Source organism: Musa acuminata, chromosome BXJ3-8 (assembly GCF_036884655.1).
Source record: "Musa acuminata AAA Group cultivar baxijiao chromosome BXJ3-8, Cavendish_Baxijiao_AAA, whole genome shotgun sequence".
Classification (NCBI taxonomy): domain Eukaryota; kingdom Viridiplantae; phylum Streptophyta; class Magnoliopsida; order Zingiberales; family Musaceae; genus Musa; species Musa acuminata.
Window position 1 is genome coordinate 50,436,201 of NC_088356.1, and position 17,585 is coordinate 50,453,785.

General features: G+C 38.9%; 4 protein-coding genes across 4 annotated transcripts; 3 read left to right on the forward strand and 1 right to left on the reverse strand.

Moving 5' to 3' along the window:
- Positions 1–597: 597 nt before the first annotated feature.
- LOC135645327 (heavy metal-associated isoprenylated plant protein 32-like) lies at positions 598–2,713 on the forward strand. The gene is made up of 3 exons (XM_065163622.1): positions 598–835; positions 929–1,004; positions 1,488–2,713. The coding sequence occupies exons 1-3, from the start codon at positions 797–799 to the stop codon at positions 2,510–2,512; spliced, it is 1,140 nt and encodes a 379-aa protein (XP_065019694.1). The 5' UTR covers positions 598–796; the 3' UTR covers positions 2,513–2,713.
- Positions 2,714–5,305: 2,592 nt separating this feature from the next.
- On the forward strand, positions 5,306–5,949 carry LOC135645257 (NRR repressor homolog 1-like). The gene has a single exon (XM_065163452.1). It carries the CDS (start codon positions 5,315–5,317, stop codon positions 5,738–5,740), a length of 426 nt encoding a protein of 141 aa, XP_065019524.1. The 5' UTR covers positions 5,306–5,314; the 3' UTR covers positions 5,741–5,949.
- A 392-nt stretch (positions 5,950–6,341) lies between these two features.
- Positions 6,342–15,373, forward strand: LOC135644564 (chaperone protein dnaJ 15-like). The gene is made up of 11 exons (XM_065162253.1): positions 6,342–6,786; positions 7,970–8,093; positions 11,269–11,351; positions 11,428–11,539; positions 11,619–11,723; positions 11,883–11,933; positions 13,296–13,385; positions 13,496–13,604; positions 13,702–13,850; positions 13,935–13,988; positions 14,883–15,373. The coding sequence occupies exons 1-11, from the start codon at positions 6,659–6,661 to the stop codon at positions 15,102–15,104; spliced, it is 1,227 nt and encodes a 408-aa protein (XP_065018325.1). The 5' UTR covers positions 6,342–6,658; the 3' UTR covers positions 15,105–15,373.
- Positions 15,374–16,703: 1,330 nt separating this feature from the next.
- LOC103996436 (zinc finger protein 6-like) lies at positions 16,704–17,303 on the reverse strand. The gene has a single exon (XM_009417358.2). It carries the CDS (start codon positions 17,301–17,303, stop codon positions 16,704–16,706), a length of 600 nt encoding a protein of 199 aa, XP_009415633.2.
- Between the last annotated feature and the right edge of the window lie 282 nt (positions 17,304–17,585).

Genomic DNA, 17,585 nt, shown 5'->3' on the forward strand with positions numbered 1-17,585 from the left:
ATATTTTTAATATAATAATAATAATAATATATTATTATTATTATTATTAAAAGATAAAATATATGATAAATTGATTAAAAAATAAAGTAAAGATGAGGTCTTTTATCTCTATAAATATTTTTTTCTTGAAAAAAGATTAATTGAATATCAACTCCTATCATAGTAGAGTTATGATTACTAGCTCATGAGATTTTACGAAGAAGAAACATGTTAAAAAAAATTTAGTGATATTGAGATACGACAGACGGGAGAATATGCAAAGGGAGCACGAGTGGGATAACGAAGCTGAGAAGAAGGCGATTTACATGGATATCATGATTAGGGAGATGAAAATTATGAGTAATATTATTTTTTTAAAAAAATATTATATATGAAAATAAATATTTTTTTTGAAATTTAGCCATATATATATATAAATATATATACGATTTTATTTTAATTTTATTAGTGTAAAGGTGAAATCACATCATCTTTCCTCCAACACACACTTTTTGTTCTGGCCGTTGGATGGCTTTTCCCAGGAAGGAAGCCATGGCAGACAGCTTCCTCAATGACATATATAATGAGGTGCAGCCCGAAGCCATGTGGGAGTTTAATGAGGGGATGCCGAAGATGGTGGTGAAGTGAAGAGAATATATTGGAGGAGAAGCCTCACCAAACCCCCACTCTCTCCCCCTTCCCTCATCTCAGCTCCCACTTTTTGGAAGTGGAAGCAGTGGCTTCAACTTCTCTTTCTCAGTGCTCAGTGACTTGTGTTTCAAGCTTCCTGGACTGATCAACTGAAGCAGCAGGGGAGATGAACAAAGGTGAAGAGTTTAAGCTCCTTAAAATCCAGGTGCTCTCTCTCTCTCTCTCTCTCGCTCTCTCTCTCTCTCTCTCTCTCGTGATGTGAAGGCAGCTGAGGGGTTTTGTGGCTTGGTTGTTGCAGACGGTGATCCTCAAGGTACACATACATTGTGATGGATGTAAGCAGGAGGTGAAGAAACTTCTTCAGAGAATCGAAGGTAATTTTTTTCTTTTTCTGGTTTGATGTTTCTTTTCTTCTCTTGGGGAAGAAGCAGTCATGTGTAGTGGTGGTGGTGGAGCTTATTTCCTCTTGAGATGGACAAGAAGAAAGAAGAAGGCTTGAGATGGCCCCCTGTATATGTTGATCAAACTCTTATCCAATTTCTTCTGCTGGATCTTACTTTGGACTGATGCTTACCTTTTCCCCTTTACTAGGACAAAATTTTCTTAGATGCTCTTTTGCTGTCACTTGTTTGAGATATTTAGTGGTACCCTTCGAGATCTGTCATTCATGTTCCACAGTTTCCTGGGGTTATGCTGCTTGATGCTGATCATCCCATTTGTAGGGACTTGTGAAGAGTATAATCTTTGCTTTGTTGTGTCTCCGGATCTGTTCGATATGTGTCATCTTAATTAAACCAGCAAAAAAGAATTGCATGAAAGAGCTGAAGCGTTCTCACTCCGTTTGCCTCTTGCATCAGGAGTGTACACTGTGAGCATAGATGCAGAGCACCAGAAGGTCACAGTCTCAGGCAACGTGGACTCCGGTTCTCTAATCAAGAAGCTGGCCAGATCAGGCAAGCATGCAGAACTGTGGCCTCAGAAGCCCGGCAACCAGAGTACCAAGTGCAACCAGCAACATCAAGGAAAGGATCGGGGCAACAAGAACAAAGGCCATGGCGGTCAGGGCAACAACAAAGGCCACCAATCCCTCATCCAAGGCCTTAAAGCCTTCAAGAACCAGCACGGCAGCATCGAGCCTCCGAGCTCCGACGACGACGACGAAGAATTCGATGATGATCTTGATGACGAAGAAGATGATGAGCTTGGATTCATTGGTGACAAGATCAAGCAGCTTAATCTGCTAAAGCAAGCAAACAACGCTGCAGCAGCAGCAGCAGCAGCCACCAAGAAAAATGGCAATCCAGGTGGGAATGGCAACAATGGAGGAGCGAGGAAGGGTGGAGGAAACCCAAACCAAGCTTTTGGATTGAAGGGCCCTGCTGGGTTACAGCCTAAAGGCTTCGCTGCTGCACCTAACAACAAGATGAGCAATGGTGGTAACAATCCAAGTGCAGGTCTGCAAGGACTTGTTGGAAGCGGTGGGTTGGGAGCACATCAAGCTCAGCAACAACCAGGAGCAAACTTCTCCACAGGTTTCCCTGCAGCTGGTAATGGTGGATTTGGGGTGAACAACCAAGCAAACCTGATGATGAACTCACTGGGACCGGGGTACCAGAACCAGCCATCCTCCTCCATGATGATGAACCTGAGAGGGCTCAGCAACAACATGCTGATGAATGAGAGCAGATACATGCAGCCACAAGTGATGTACAACAGGTCACCTCAAATCCCTCCCTACACTGCCTACTACAATCCCTATCCCTATCCATATCCCCATCCCTACTACAGGAGTCCTCATGTCAACCATCACCCAGAAACTGGTGGTGGTTATGGTGACCATCTTTTCAGTGATGAGAACACCAGCAGCTGTGTGGTGATGTAAAGGGTGCAGAGTTCTGAGGGGATCTCTGCAGGGGTGTGAGGGAGGGAGGGAATGTGATGAAGTATGCAGTGGTATTGCTTCTTGTTTCTTCACTTTTCTTTTCTGCTGGTAAGAAAAAAGCTGGTCTGAATGGCTTAAATGTTGGGCTGTTTGACACTGATGCCTGTCCAGAATATTTATTTCATGCAGTTATTAGTACAATGCCATCCTGTCCTCTCACCTCTCTCTCTCTCTCTCTCTCTCTCTCTCTCTCTCATAGCTGCTTTGCCTATGTTTAATTTATAGGGTTAGGAGTTTGAGCTTGGGTGGTTCCAAGCACTAATTATCATGCTTAAGTGAGAGAGAGAGAGAGAGAGAGAGTCAAACTTGGGGTATACTGGCAGACTTTGTCCCATGCTTTTGGTGCAAGGGATATGATGACAGAAGGGAGAAGATATATCTACAGCCCATGTGAGACACTGTGTAGCACATTCTGAGCAAATGATAATTAATTTGAGTTGATGAATTTTGAGGAACATGAATGATTGTTTATGGTAGAAGCATAAATAAACTAAGAGTGAATCTATCCATATCTGCATTGTTATAGTTAATCACAATATACAACTCCATCAGTTCCAAGGATGTCTCCCATTGGGCTCCCATGAGCAGTCAAATGTCTTTCTTTCATTTCATTTTCCCTTGCACTCATCAATGGACAGCTAAATTTACACAAACAACAGCTGGTGAAAATGAAGATGTCAACTCTACACTCAGAGAAGGAAACATTAGTCTGCTTGGATTAATAATTGCATAAAAAGTTAAGTAAACATTTTCTGCTCAGAAATTTCTACTTGGCACTGAGTTCTTCAATTGGGTGCTCAGATTGCTTGTTAAAATAGTTGCAAAACATGCTCATGATGCTTTGATTGCACTGATCATCTTTGTCTCTTAAGTTATATGCACAGGTCTGTGAACTTTTATAAGAAAGTGTTTTATGACTGTTGAAGACATCAAAATGGTTGCCTTTTTTGAAAGAAAGTATGCCACAAGTCACACATCTGCTTTCCTCAGTCAACAAGTTTCAGTGGCAAGAAAAGTGTAGCCAAACATCATCTCTTTTGAGAAAAGCCACCCCAAGGAAGAAGGGGAGCAAAGACAAAGGACCTGCAACCATGTGAAAGGGAAAGGGTTGAGTTCAGAGACCTGAAAGAGATGACAAAGACATGGATACCAAAACAAGGGAGTAGACCATGCCAAGGTTGGCTAACTGATAAAAGGTGTGCAGGTCCAATGCCCTAAAGGCCACCAAACCCTCTTTGTTATCTTCTCTCAGCTTTCTGGCACAAGTGATGTGATAGGAAGTGCCACAACCCTGCATCCCTTTACAACTGTTCTCATCTCTCCAAACTAACAACATCTTGATTTTGTTCTCAACACTCTAAATCTAAAGAAATACAATGACAAAAATTAGATCAGTATGAAACACTACAAAAAACTTGTGTTGCTGGCCAAAAAGATTGGAGTGAAAGAATTTGGAATGAAAGCAAAAGAGCTTTTAGCTGTGTTTGTGTATTTGATGATGTTAGTAAACCTAATCTGATCCATCCTACTATTCTTTCACAAACTATTTTATGGATGAGTTGCTGTAGTTTCAGCCAATGGAGGTCTAAAGTTGGTCTAAATCGATCTCATGATGTCTCACATGATCTAGATGTTGATAGACTGCTTCATTGCATTGCAATCAACTTCTTTTGAATCACGGATCGACGTCGCAATATTTTACGTACTTATATCGAAGAAAGGATATTGATCATGATTATCGAAATTATGACGTAGATCATAAGATCGCATGATCTTACGGTTCAGATCAAGCCACTTAACAAAGATAACCACATTGATTATCTTCAAATTAAGATGAGTAATTATAATCAATTATAAGACTAACAACATTCATAGTTCATATTAAACTTGGCATCATTCTTATCTTTCCTTAACATTCATAGAATAATTGCAACTGTATTCTTAGTTCATATTTTAAATCAATAGAAACATGAAATGATTTATATTCTTACTTCATCTTTCATCTATTTGATAAAAAAAATCAAAATTTAAAGCTTAATTATGTTAGTGAAGTAATATGGGAGCCAAACCTCCTCTCTCTCTCTCTCTCTCTCTCCAAGCATTTCCTAACATTGTAGTTTCCTAAAACCCCCAATAGTCAACAAACTTCATTAGTTCTTGACATGGAAATTGATGCTTAAATCAGTAGATGCCACATATCAACTCTTCAACTCTTTGTATCTTCTTAATATCTCTAATAATCATTATTTTCTCCTTAAAAACCACGTTTAAAAAACACAAATAGAAGTTTCAAGAGCCATGAAGATTAAGAACATAAGATAGGTAGGTTAGGAAGTCATGGCAGGTTTAATGTCCTTTGTTTATTGGGTAGACCTTGACTTGCTTTTGGTCTTTCTTGGTGTTCTTTTGAGGTCTTCCCTTCCCCATTGATGACGTTGCACGAGAGAGAGAGAGAGAGAGAGAGAGAGATATATATATATATATATATATATATATATATATATATATATATATATATATATATATATATATATATATATATATAAATATAATTTAGATATAATAACTCTAGTGTAGAAGTGGCTTTAGTCAACGTTGGTCAATCATTATAATTTGCGGCATAATTTACACTAGTCAACCCAACCGTCGTTCAAAGAAACCTCTCTGTCTATCTATCTATCTATATAGGCTTCAGCAAAAGCACCGCCACCTTGATGAGTTGAGCAAACTGATTTGGGTCCAATGGAGGAGATGACAAAGAGGAAACAGCCAGCACAGGACGGAGACGACGAGGGCGGCGCCGCTGGAGGCCGAAGCGGGGACGAAGAGCACCGGGAGGTAACCGACGAAGAAGTGGATGAATTTTTCTCCGTTCTCCGGCGGTTGCATGCGGCCTCGAAGAGCTTCGCTGGCAGAGGCGACCGCCGAGACAACAAGCGGAAGAAGAAGGTGAGGAGGGAAGAGGAGGAGGAAGCCAAGGCGGCTGCGAGGTGGCGGCCGAGGTTCACCTTGGAGGACTTCGAGGCTATCGGAGATGGCGGCGTCGTCGTCTCCGATGGGGCGGCAAGTGGCTGCAGGACGGCGGCGGAGGACCCGATCCGTCTGGACTTGGACTTGAACGCCGAGCCGGTCGTCGAAGACCGCGACTGGCAGCGTTGGTTGCGGTGACGTGACCGTTCATGCATGCACGCGCTTTCATGGTCAAGTCACATCCGATGCTTATCACTAATTCCACAAATATTAAAGCAAAATAAATGTTTTTATTTTGGATCTAATTCCACAAATATCCGACGCTTATCTGTCAATATTTTCTCACGATTCGACCCGATAATATATCTGTATCTGTTGTTTTCGGATCTAATTCCGGACTCAGTCCGGCTTAGACTTGAACGGGTCATGCATTATACCCGAAACACGAATTGGATCCGGCCTCGGGAACCGGGTTATCGGAGTCCATTCACATCCCTAGAAATGGGTGCCCGAGTAGCGCAAGGCCCAAGGAAGGCACCGTGATCAGGCTCACGTGCAACGCACACCCCTAGCCCAGCCCAGATCCCAATTCTCCTTCCCGTAAAGCGCAGCTCTTCTCCAACCCGCTTCCAACCTACCATTGGTTCGACCCGTCTGACTTGTCACCAGAGATGTCATCCGGGGGACCCACTCTCTATCGGATGTGAAAGTGGCTGCGAAGCCGGGTGTTGGACAGGTGGGTAGGAGAAATTTTGTTGCCCTTAATTAATTTTTACTCTTCCTGGCACCGGGTTCCTTCGGATTCCAAATTAGAACGCCGGTCGCTTCGATCTTACTCCTCCGATCCCCACGAATCATAGGAGCGATAGGGATCGATCGATAGCTTCCCTCGCCCGAGGAAGACGATCTTAGCATTCGATTCACCCGTGAGCATTTCGGCGCTAGATCTGTTTGTTGTTTTACCGGTAGCTGCGTGAGCGTGTTGTGTACGGCTGGGTCGTGGAATATGGAGGTTTAGGTCGGAGGGCGGAAGCTTAGGGGACAAAGGGTGGGCAGAGGGTGAACGAAAGAGCGGGGGTGTGCGTGGAGAGAGGGGGGCTGAATCGAGCGTGGAAGATGTCGTCGGGGAAGATGGAAGGCCCTTCGGCGCCCGCCGTCCGTCGAGATCCCTACGAGGTGCTCTCCGTCACGAGAGAATCGTCTGACCAGGAGATCAAATCTGCGTACAGGAAACTCGCCCTCAAGTATGTCTTGAATTCTACCTTTTCCATTACTTTGATACTTCTTGTTTTTTAGCTACCATTTTAGGGCTCGCAGTTTCTTGAATTCAAAAAAAAAATTCTTTCCATGAAATATTCTGCTTATATTGATAAACACATGCGAAAGGCACTTACTGTGAATGCAATAAACATAGTGTGCATGCGGTATGTTCTTGCAGAAGATCATATGTGAAAAGCAGGAATCTTTCCACCCTCTTAGATCTGAATATGCAACCATAAATTCTAGCGACCTAGTTGATGATTGAATTTGTTTATTATAGCTCCAGCCTCTGTATCGAATCATAGACTCTTCACTGTCGGGTTCACATGCATCTTAGACATCCGAGCATCAGATTTGCTATCGAACTTCACCGCCTCATATGATTGTAGTTCAAGATTTTTAGCATTACCATTTTGATTATGTTGCCTTGTACCTTTTCTTCTTCCCCCTTGGCTGCTCTCAGTAACATGCCATGATTCGTGAGCTCATGGAATAGCTAAGGTTTGTATATAATTTTTTCTTGCTCCTCTCTCTCTCTCTCTCTCTCTCTCTCTTTCTTTTCCTTTTGACTGCTTCTGCTGACACACCTATGATGGCAATAGCTTTTACCCTGCCATGCTAATAATACAGACGATTCTAGATGTTGGTCAACATGAGCCAGCGCTCTGAGAAAAGAAACCAAAACCATATTCGAATAAAATTACAGTGATGTCTGGAACTCTGTTAGTTTCATATGATTAAAAACTTTTGAACCCTTATTATATGGCTTCCTGCATGCATGATAGAAAAGCTTCAGGTAGGTATGATTAATGGAGTGGCTTAAGTTAAATAAATAATTGTAGATGGCAAATAAAACCTGGTTGAATATAGAAATGGCATGTTAGTACTTGAAATCTTGTATCACATATTGGCCACATAATCTCAAAAGTTGCAATCTGCAATGATGAGCCGCAGATGCCAACCAAAAATTTTGGGAATTGTTGGTTATGGTTATATATATTTTTGCTCTTGAGGATCATTGTTGCATAAACATTCTCTATAATTTAGTTAATTTATATATATTTTTCCTAAATGCTCGACAATATTGTGTTAGATAGTATTTTGTCACAAATATTATTAAATTTTACTACTTATATTAAATAATTTTGTGGTTTCTAATATGTATAGGTACCACCCTGATAAAAACACAAGCAACCCTGAAGCTTCAGAACTTTTCAAAGAAGTTGCATATTCTTATAGCATCTTGTCGGATCCAGAGAAAAGAAGGCAATATGATACTGCTGGTTTCGAGGTAATTGTCTTTTTGAGGTCGAGCATAAATTTCACAATACTAATTCAGTTCTTAATTTATTCCTAGATTATTTACCTGAATGTAATGGAGAAACAAAAGATGGGTATTGCATATACATACAACATGATATTGGCATAGACGTGTACATGGATACCAATGTACACCAACATTATGGGCAATGACCTATGCTAGGCCTATTAATGTGTGCTTAGTCCATTCAATTAAAATTAAATGGAAATTTGATTGGTTTATAAGATTTTAAGTGATTAGAATTAATAAATTAGACTGTGATGCGCCAGTCTAGCAGGAAAATAATATGTCGTCCATCTGATTTTCTGCAGTACATTCGGGATGCATTGATCACACATTTTACCCCTTGAGCTTGTCTAAGTCAAGAGAATATATTAATATAGGATTACATCAAAGATCTCCATTAAGTCTCTATCTTTTTATATTGATAATGGATGAACTTATTGATCACTTACATGATAGACCTCTCTGGTATATGTTATTTGTTGAGATACATGAGTGTCTAAGTGAAATTAATTATAAACTCGAGCTACTAAGGCAATCCTTAGAAACTAAAGGTTTTAGGTTAAGTAAGACTAAAACTGAATATATGAGATGTAATTTTAGTAATTCTAAGAATAGACAGGAGAATATATCTAAGTTGGATGAATAGAAAGTTCCGTTAAGTAAAAGTTTTAGGTATTTTGGATCAATTATTCAATGATATGGAGAGATCGATGAAGATATTATTTATAAAGTAAAAATAAGATGGTTAAAATGTTGAGGGGTGTCATATCTCAATAGCGAAAAAAGATCCATATAGCTGACCCTAAATAGTTGAGACTTATGGCTTTGTTGTTGTTTTTTATTTGTTTGATAGCCAGTCTAGGTCAGGAATGATTGAGCACCAATTAGTTGGAACCAAAGTAGCTCAAAAGACATGAAACACATTTGATAACTCACCCTTAGATCTCATTTTGCCATGTCCCTCAAGACCCTACTCTCCCTCCCCTTCTGCCCAACGCCCAAAAAGAGGGAAAAGAGGAACTGTCAGGTAAGTTCGATGGACCCCATTGAAGTATCCCATTTCTTAATCTTCATTTTCCTCTTGTTTTTTTTCCTTCACTCCTGGATACTGTACCACCTGATTTGGCTATAAGTACTAGCCTGAGTGATCAGCAGGTTTCATTACTGAAATATGCTTCCTTGATTAGAATAGCCTCATTCTTAGTTATGTTATATTGTTTGTCAACCGTAGCTCAGTTCAATGTCATGTCTTCAAGTTGCTTGTATGCTTGACTTCGTACTTTAAATGGATGGCACCTAAGACTGTATTGTACTTCTTAAACTCAGGTTGATGAATGGACAAAAGCAGATGCATATGATCAGTTATCTTTATTTTATTACTTTATTTATTCACTTCATACTTATCCATAAAGGTAACTGGCAAATTCAAATGACTGTATAGGTAAATAGCAGAACTGTCACATTTAGTTAGAGCTTCAAGCAATCACAAGCAACCAGAGAATAGTACTTGAAGCTCACTTATGTTCAGAGGCACTTGTTACAATTGATATTATTGTGTCCAGTCAATCACGAATGATGAAACAAAACCTTTTTTACTCTTGTGTTAAGAGATTCCATTTAAACTAATAGCATTTTTGTTAACTGTAATCCATGCAATAAATTTGAAGCTGGTGTCTGATTTAAGTAGTTATTTAAATGTTTTGATAGCCATATGAAAATGTCTTAAAATGTGTGTACCTCTTTAAAATTGCTTGTCTCATGCATAGTCCCTTCTCCTTCTCTCTTATAGTAATTTCTTTCCTTCCACTGCCCCAAACTAGTCCACTATTGGTAAAATATTTGAACATTTTTAGCTGAGAAGTGTAATGTCCCTTTTAAATGTTATGATGCTACTATATTTTCTCCAGGGTATGGACAGAAATACTAGGTGCAATTTTGCTTTATTCAACTGTTAGAATATTGTAGTAGATATTGTTGGTATTTCATAAGTGAATGATTAAATTTTAAAGGTTGACCAACTTTTAGGAACTGGGTTAACCAAACCTAGTTATGGTGACTGGTGAGGCATACATACAAGAAACTTTGCAAGTGTGTGCATACGATAAATGAAAAGCAACTTCACCTGGGTATATATGCAGGAAAAAAAAAACCCTTATTCTGAATCGCAATTTTCTCATTGCTATTTTCACCTAGTGCTGCTTTGAAGATTATTGTAACCAATATAAATTGGTTTGCTAAATCGTTCAAAAGATTGGGTTTAATTTTAGGATTGGTATTGGAAATTAGTGTTGCACAAGCTGGCTATGCTGGGCCCCTGCCAGGCCATGCTCAGCTCATAACCTAGGTTGACATGGGAAGAACCAGCATGACAAAGATTGGGCGACACTAACATAGCACTGGGTTGGCTCAGCATATATGCTGATTGGCTTGTTTGTGTGTTGGCACATTATCAACACAAGGCTTGTTCTAAATTGAAAACTTTCATTGAAATTAAGCTAAAAATTCATTATTTTTTCCCTCTTCATACTCATCTCCTATGTTCTCTTCACTTTTGTCCTTTTTCTAGTCTTCCTTATCAAATTTAACGTTGAGATGTTTCAGGATTATTAGTTGGGGGAGTAACTGATATGGGCTTTCTAATTATCTTTGTTTAAAGCCCTGGGGTGTCTGAGAGTCAGTAGAGATCAATTGGGTCAGTTGATCTGGGCATGTTTTCACTTGTGAGTAGCCAATACTATGACCCTAGATTGATACAATGTGGAGCATAAGATATCGATAGTCTTGTGAGCAGTTCTGATGGGCATAAATAAGCGTCGAGTGATTTTAAAATACTTGGTAAGCCAGGTACGCTGAGATTTGTGGCTCCAGCACTGGTTCAAGTGAATCCTGATTGTGATGACTGGTCTGTAAAAACTCTGTTGTTTCGAGATTTTGAAAACTGCTGGAATATTGGTTGTGTTTTTCTTTTATTTAGGTTAGATTCCCACTTTTGGTCTGCCTGCACCCATAACCAGCAGTGATAAGTTTTCTAGACCTTGTCATGAATAACATCTGCTGTTCAGGTCTTCAAATCCTTTAACCTTCAATTTATTTCTTGTGTATCGATGAGCGGTCTAAAACAACATTTTGCCTGTCTTAGGCTTTGGAAAATGAGAACATGGATATGGAGATTGACTTGTCCAACCTTGGAACTGTAAATACCATGTTTGCGGCACTTTTCAGGTGATATTGAAATTGAGTTGACTTGGTTGTTTATATTATTGTCCCTCTAAGTCCATCATCATTTTTAATTTCCTAGCAAGCTGGGTGTTCCTATCAAAACTACCATTGCTGCTAATGTTCTGGAAGAAGCTCTAAATGGAACTGTTACAGTTAGACCACTTCCTCTTGGAACATCATCCAATGGAAAGGTTCTTCTTCTAATTTTATCTTGCTATGAAGCCATATTTTAATGTTATTCTCTTCCTAATCTTCTCCATGTGGATGCAGGTTGAAAAGCAATGTGCACATTTCTTTAGCATTACAATTAATGATCATCAAGCACAAGCAGGGGTAGTTATCAGAGTAATCTCAGCTTCCCAAAGTAAATTTAAGGTGAGAAAAAGACATTAACTTACTTAAACAACATAGATTTGCTGCATGATGACAAGATGCAACTTTTTTCTTATCCAGTTATTTCCTGTGTTCATTTGAACATAAATTTGTATGCTTTTGTGTGGTTAACTTTGTTCTGGATTTTTGTTGTTGTCACAGCTACTTTACTTTGAACAAGAACCAAATGGTGGCTATGGATTAGCTTTACAGGTGATTGTGATAAATTCTTCTTGCTTTTATCATTGTACAAAACAGATGTCCTTGTCTATCTTGCTTTTGGAAAGGTACAAAAAGAAAGTTGAATGTTCATTATCATATGGAACTTAATGGGTTTGTTCTATAAACTACAATAAAGAAGCAACCGTAAGAATTGTTTTTTTGGGGGGCAAATTTGGCTTTGCCTTTGATCAAGCATACTGATTACTCGCATTTGAGATATTCACATCATATTTAGCTGTTCTCTTTGCTAGGAATGTAATTTTCATTTTTATACCGAAGCAAAATTGTATGCTTATGAACCTATTCTGCATAATGCTGGTACATGTAGGTGGTTCATGATTTTATAGAAAAATATTGCTTCCTTAATGAGCAGCATAGGGTTGACTTACGTATAAGTTGGTCCATTGTAGATAAATTAGGTTTTGGTTTGTGTCAATTCTATTATTCATTGAATAAACTTAAAACTGTATGTATGGTCCCAGAGTAAGTTTCTTTATTTTGTATGATTTTCATCTACATTTAACATTAAGATTTGGTTGTATAAGATTGCTTTTGAGCATTATTTTTAAGTAACTTGGTTTTGTAATGTTATAATTTCCGGTTTTCCTTCTATTATTTCTATGTGCACTTCTTTTTATAATTTTATTTGTTTTGTTTACATTTAATTTCTCTGTTTATTCTGATTATCTCTAAAATATATCTGATGAATTCTTTTATCTCTACTAATCTTTGGATCAATGAGTTTATTTTAGTAACAATTATTCTCTACTAATTCTCTTATTTCCTCTTAATATGGTTTAAAACGGTTAATTAAGATCGAATAATCTGCATGGGGAACCCTTGAGCATCTAATCATTTAAATTTAAACAGTTGTTAGTGAAATGGTCTCATTAGACACTTAACTCGTAAGGTTGATTAGTGATATTTATGATACTAAATACAAGTTCTATACTTTTTAATCAACCAAATGATGTACATAAACCTGCAAGATGCATCACCACTCGGTGGGAGTTAGTAAAATTCTTTCTTTAATAGCGTGAAAGATCCTTTCTGACTATGGGTTTGTATCGAGGCAGTAGAAATTCCATCTTACTCAAATAGTACTCTGACCTTATGAATAAGTTGTTATTTCCTTTAGTTTGAGTGGTAAATAGCAAATTTACTTCATATCTTTCATACAACACAACAAAGCTTGCAGTTTATTTCTTACAAATTATGATATTCTGTATCTGCAAAATTGGTATTATAACTTATATTTTGAGTTTATAACAAGGAAGATATGTTGTGTTATGAGTTCAGTGTACAGAAAGGGCTTTTTCCGTTCATTATAATTTCAGTTTTCTGTATCACCAGGAAGATAGTGAAAAGACTGGCAAGGCAACATCTGCAGGGATGTACTTTCTACACTTTCAGGTGTATCGGATGGATTCAACAGTCAACGCGGTGTGTTAGCTCTGGCTTTCTTGGTTGTAATTTGTGATCATAGACAAAAAGTGGATGTGGATGTGGTCTATGATGTGTATGAGCATTTGAATCTTAAATCTTTTGTGTAGTTAGCAATGGCTAAAGATCCGGAGGCTGCTTTCTTCAAAAGATTGGAAGGTCTACAACCTTGTGAAGTATCTGAATTAAAACCTGGAACCCACATATTTGCTGTTTATGGTTCGTCTCACTAACACTTCTTTGTTCATGTGTTTTATGGTCTAATTTACATGACAAATTCAAATGAATTTTTTTTCACCTCACTTGGTTCTTTCAGGTGATAATTTTTTTAAGCCAGCTACCTATACCATTGAAGCTATGTGTGCAAAATCCTATGAAGATACAACTGGGAGACTTAAAGAGGTTGAGGCTAAAATTTTGGCAAAGAGAAATGATTTGCGCCAGTTTGAAATAGAGTATAGAAAAGTAGGTTATTTTATTTGATAATGTCCATCAAAATGGAGGTGGCATGTCATGGTCCATCTAACTTTACTTTGCTTTTTTATGTAGGCACTGGCACGCTTTCAAGAAGTGACAAACAAATACAACCAAGAAAAGCAGTCTGTATGTATCTTCCGTACAAATACATTTCCATCATTATAACAAAATTTTCTCAGTTGTTGTTGGTCTCTGTTTAATTTGGAATGGCCCGTTGAGTGTCAAGTTCTCAAATAATTCTATATCATCATTCTTGATTTAGAATTCACTTTATGAAGTTAATCCGGATGAATCTGTATGGAAACTGTTGAATGAGTGGTAGACAGTAATGTTTATTCAGATTGGATCAGAAATATTTTTGTTAAAAAGTTAATCTGGATGAATCTGTATGAAAACTGCTGAATGAGTGGACTCTATTATATTTGTTTCTGAACAAATTTTAATCATAATAATTATCACAACAGAGATATGATATTTTCTATCTAGGGATGCATCTCTTAATGTTATGGTCCTCAATCATGACATCTGGAACCCTATCTATAAACATATATTTTATTGGTGGATCTCTATGTTTCTAATATAGATGGTTGCTTAATGGTCAAATCTTCAGCAGTTGAAATTTAATTGTACAAGGTTTTGATCGTGGTCCGAGACTTTTTTGTCTAACCTTATTGAGAATTCCATCTATATCTTCATGGTTTACCACATGACAAGGTTTCTAAACCTGCTATCGATTTTTTATCCATCTCTTTTTCAGTCATTGTTCATTATTTCTGAACGTAGACCAGGGACTTAAAGATATGTGATTTGTTAGTTTAGTATCTTATTAGTTTGAGGAAGTAAAATAAACTTCATCTATCCGGTATATTGTGGACTATTTTGGGAGATATTTTCTTTTTTTAGTTTTTGAGTTATATTTTAATTTCTTTACTTTCTAATGTAACATTGCTGCATCAATACTTGCATTGTCAAATGCGTGAGAGATTGTACTGGTTTGATGAATATGTTATTCTCCTCCAGGTTGATGAACTGCTGAAACAAAGAGATACAATACATTCCTCATTTACAACTGTGCGAACCATGATCAATTCTAGTGGTGTTACTGGTAGCAGTAGCAAAATCCCAAACGATGATAGTAGATTGGATAGCCCAGCAGAGGATGGAAGTTTTGATGGGAAAGATAAATCAAACAAAAAGAAATGGTTTAATCTCAACCTCAACCGTTCCGATAAGAAGGGTTAAGCATTTCATCCCCCCAATTGATAAGTATAGTGCAATATTCATTTGTAAATGTGCTACTGTTCATTGTTTGCTCACATATGCATCATTACCCTCCTGAAGCCTGTGGAACACTCATCATTCATGAGTCCTCTGTTTTTACTGGGCTAGTGTTAAAAGAGATTTGCACTCGAAGGTTTTTGCTGGCTGTTGTATCTGTTAAAGTAGTAAACTGGCTTCAGTGCGACTCAATTACATGCATTTCGAATACAATGAGGTCCGTTTTCCATTTATTCGGTACTCATGTTTTGGTACTGTTCTCAAGAATTAATAAGCAGGTGCAATCCGAAATGGATTCAAGCAGCAGAAAGATGATCAGAGGCTGTCCATCACTGCAAGGTTACTAGTTTCATAATTTTAATGCTGTAGGATATAGTGCTTGATTTCTGATTCATGATTTAATGCCAATCAGATGTGTGCATCTGTTGAATGGTTTATATAATTTCCGACTAGATTAGCATGGAGGTAAATGAGGTAAAACAGATGCCTCTTGTGCATACACTTTGAATTAGGTTCAAGAAAATGTCAGTTTGCCTGCTGTAACACCCGGTGATTTGTGATGTCAGTTTTCATTTTGTCCCTGTTATCCAGTTCTATTTACTGCCATGCTCTTGAGTTATGAGACACAAAACTCTTCATGTACAACACTAGTCCTGTTCACAAGTACAAGGGTTTAGACAATCGAGTGGGAAAAGGCAACAACGATTGCTTTTAACATACATATCTAATGTTGCATGGTTAATGATATATTGACAGTAGCATTATTGCACTAAACTCGTTCTTTATTGATACTTACCATGTTGACAAAGTTTCAGTCTTAAATTCTTGCCATGCCATGTACCCATACAATTATTGTTGGTTAAATTTGATGGATTATTTGTTGAAATAATTTTGTTTTATATTAGCGCATGATTATTGATGTAGTTAGGTTTATTGGTTTGGTTTCCACAGCAAGTTCAGTAACCAAAATCTTCAAAGCCTTGCACAAGAGATTTAAAATAAGAATGTTAAATTGACTAATATTGATTTATATCAAGATTTGTCTTATAATAGCGTATCGTTTCGTTTGGTATTTATTTGGTATCTATGGTATGTATCGATTCGATAGGGGGTTGTATTATGTGTTGTTGGTACGTTCAGTATGATATGATTCGATTAGTTTGGTATATATTGTACTAGTTTGGTATATATTGTTCTGATAGTTGATCGGTTCATCGATACAGATCGATAAGATGAATCATGATACAGATCGATAATATGAATCATGATATTTGATCATTATTTTTGGACGTTAAGTTAAATCAAAGGATGTGATTGTTGATCAAATGTAACATATATGGTGTATAATATAACTTATCAAAATTATTAGGTATCCCTTGAATTAAAAATAAAAAATCTACACACACACAGACACACCAGTGGGAATGGAGCGTAGTAATGCTTGAGAAAGACGCAGAACAAAGTGTAGGAAAAGGCTAAACAAATCTATAGCGTACTCGGTCAACCCAGCAAAAGAAGACGAGGATGGTAGAGATCGGACCACCCGGCCCAGTCGAGATCGAATCACGACCCGGCCGGCGCGAGGCTGAGGTGGAGGTCCAGGTCGCTGGATCCCTCGGGGCCACCGTCCAACCCGCGTGGGGCCGGCGCGAGGCTGAGGTGGAGGTCCACGTCTCTGGTTCCCTCGGGGCCACCGTCCAACCCACGTGGGGCCGGCGATACGGTCAGACTGCCCTCGGCAACGTAAGTCCAGCCCGGAGCGGCGCAGTGATGCAGCACGTCGTGGGGCGGGTTGGGGCGCGAGAACCCGGCATAGATCGCCGGCTGAGCCACCGAAGAGATGGCGCGCGGGCTCCGCTGGTGGTGGGCAGCTCGGGCTTGCAGCTGGGCACGCTTCTGCCGCTGGCGCTCCTCCCTGTGCGCGTTCTGATGGCCCCCCAGCGCCTGCGAGTTGGCGAACTCGCGGCAGCAGTACTGGCACTCGTACTTCCTCCCGTCCCAGGCGGCGCATGAGGCGACGGTGGTAGAAGAGGAGGCGGCTTCCGACACCACCGGCGGCGCGCCACCGCCTGCGGGCTCCTCCTTGTGAGACATATGGAACCCGAACAGCTTCAGTCGTGGGCTGCCACCGGTGGCTTTGGCGGCCTCACAGATCCCTGCCATATCTCTCTCTCTCTCTCTCTCGCTCACTCTCTCTTATGAACTCCTCTCACTCACTCTTGTAGAAGAGGTGAGGAGGGAGATGGAAATGAACTCAAGAGTCAAGAGTCAAGAGTCAAAGTTTATTACTGCATGCTACACAATAATATATGGTGTAATATAAAACCATTGATCCTAAACCAAACTATGGTAACCCAAATCACAACCATAATATGTTCTATTACAACGTCAAAGTTTCAAATTGTCGAGTCAAACAGTTGTTACATTAACAACAGTTTTCTTCAA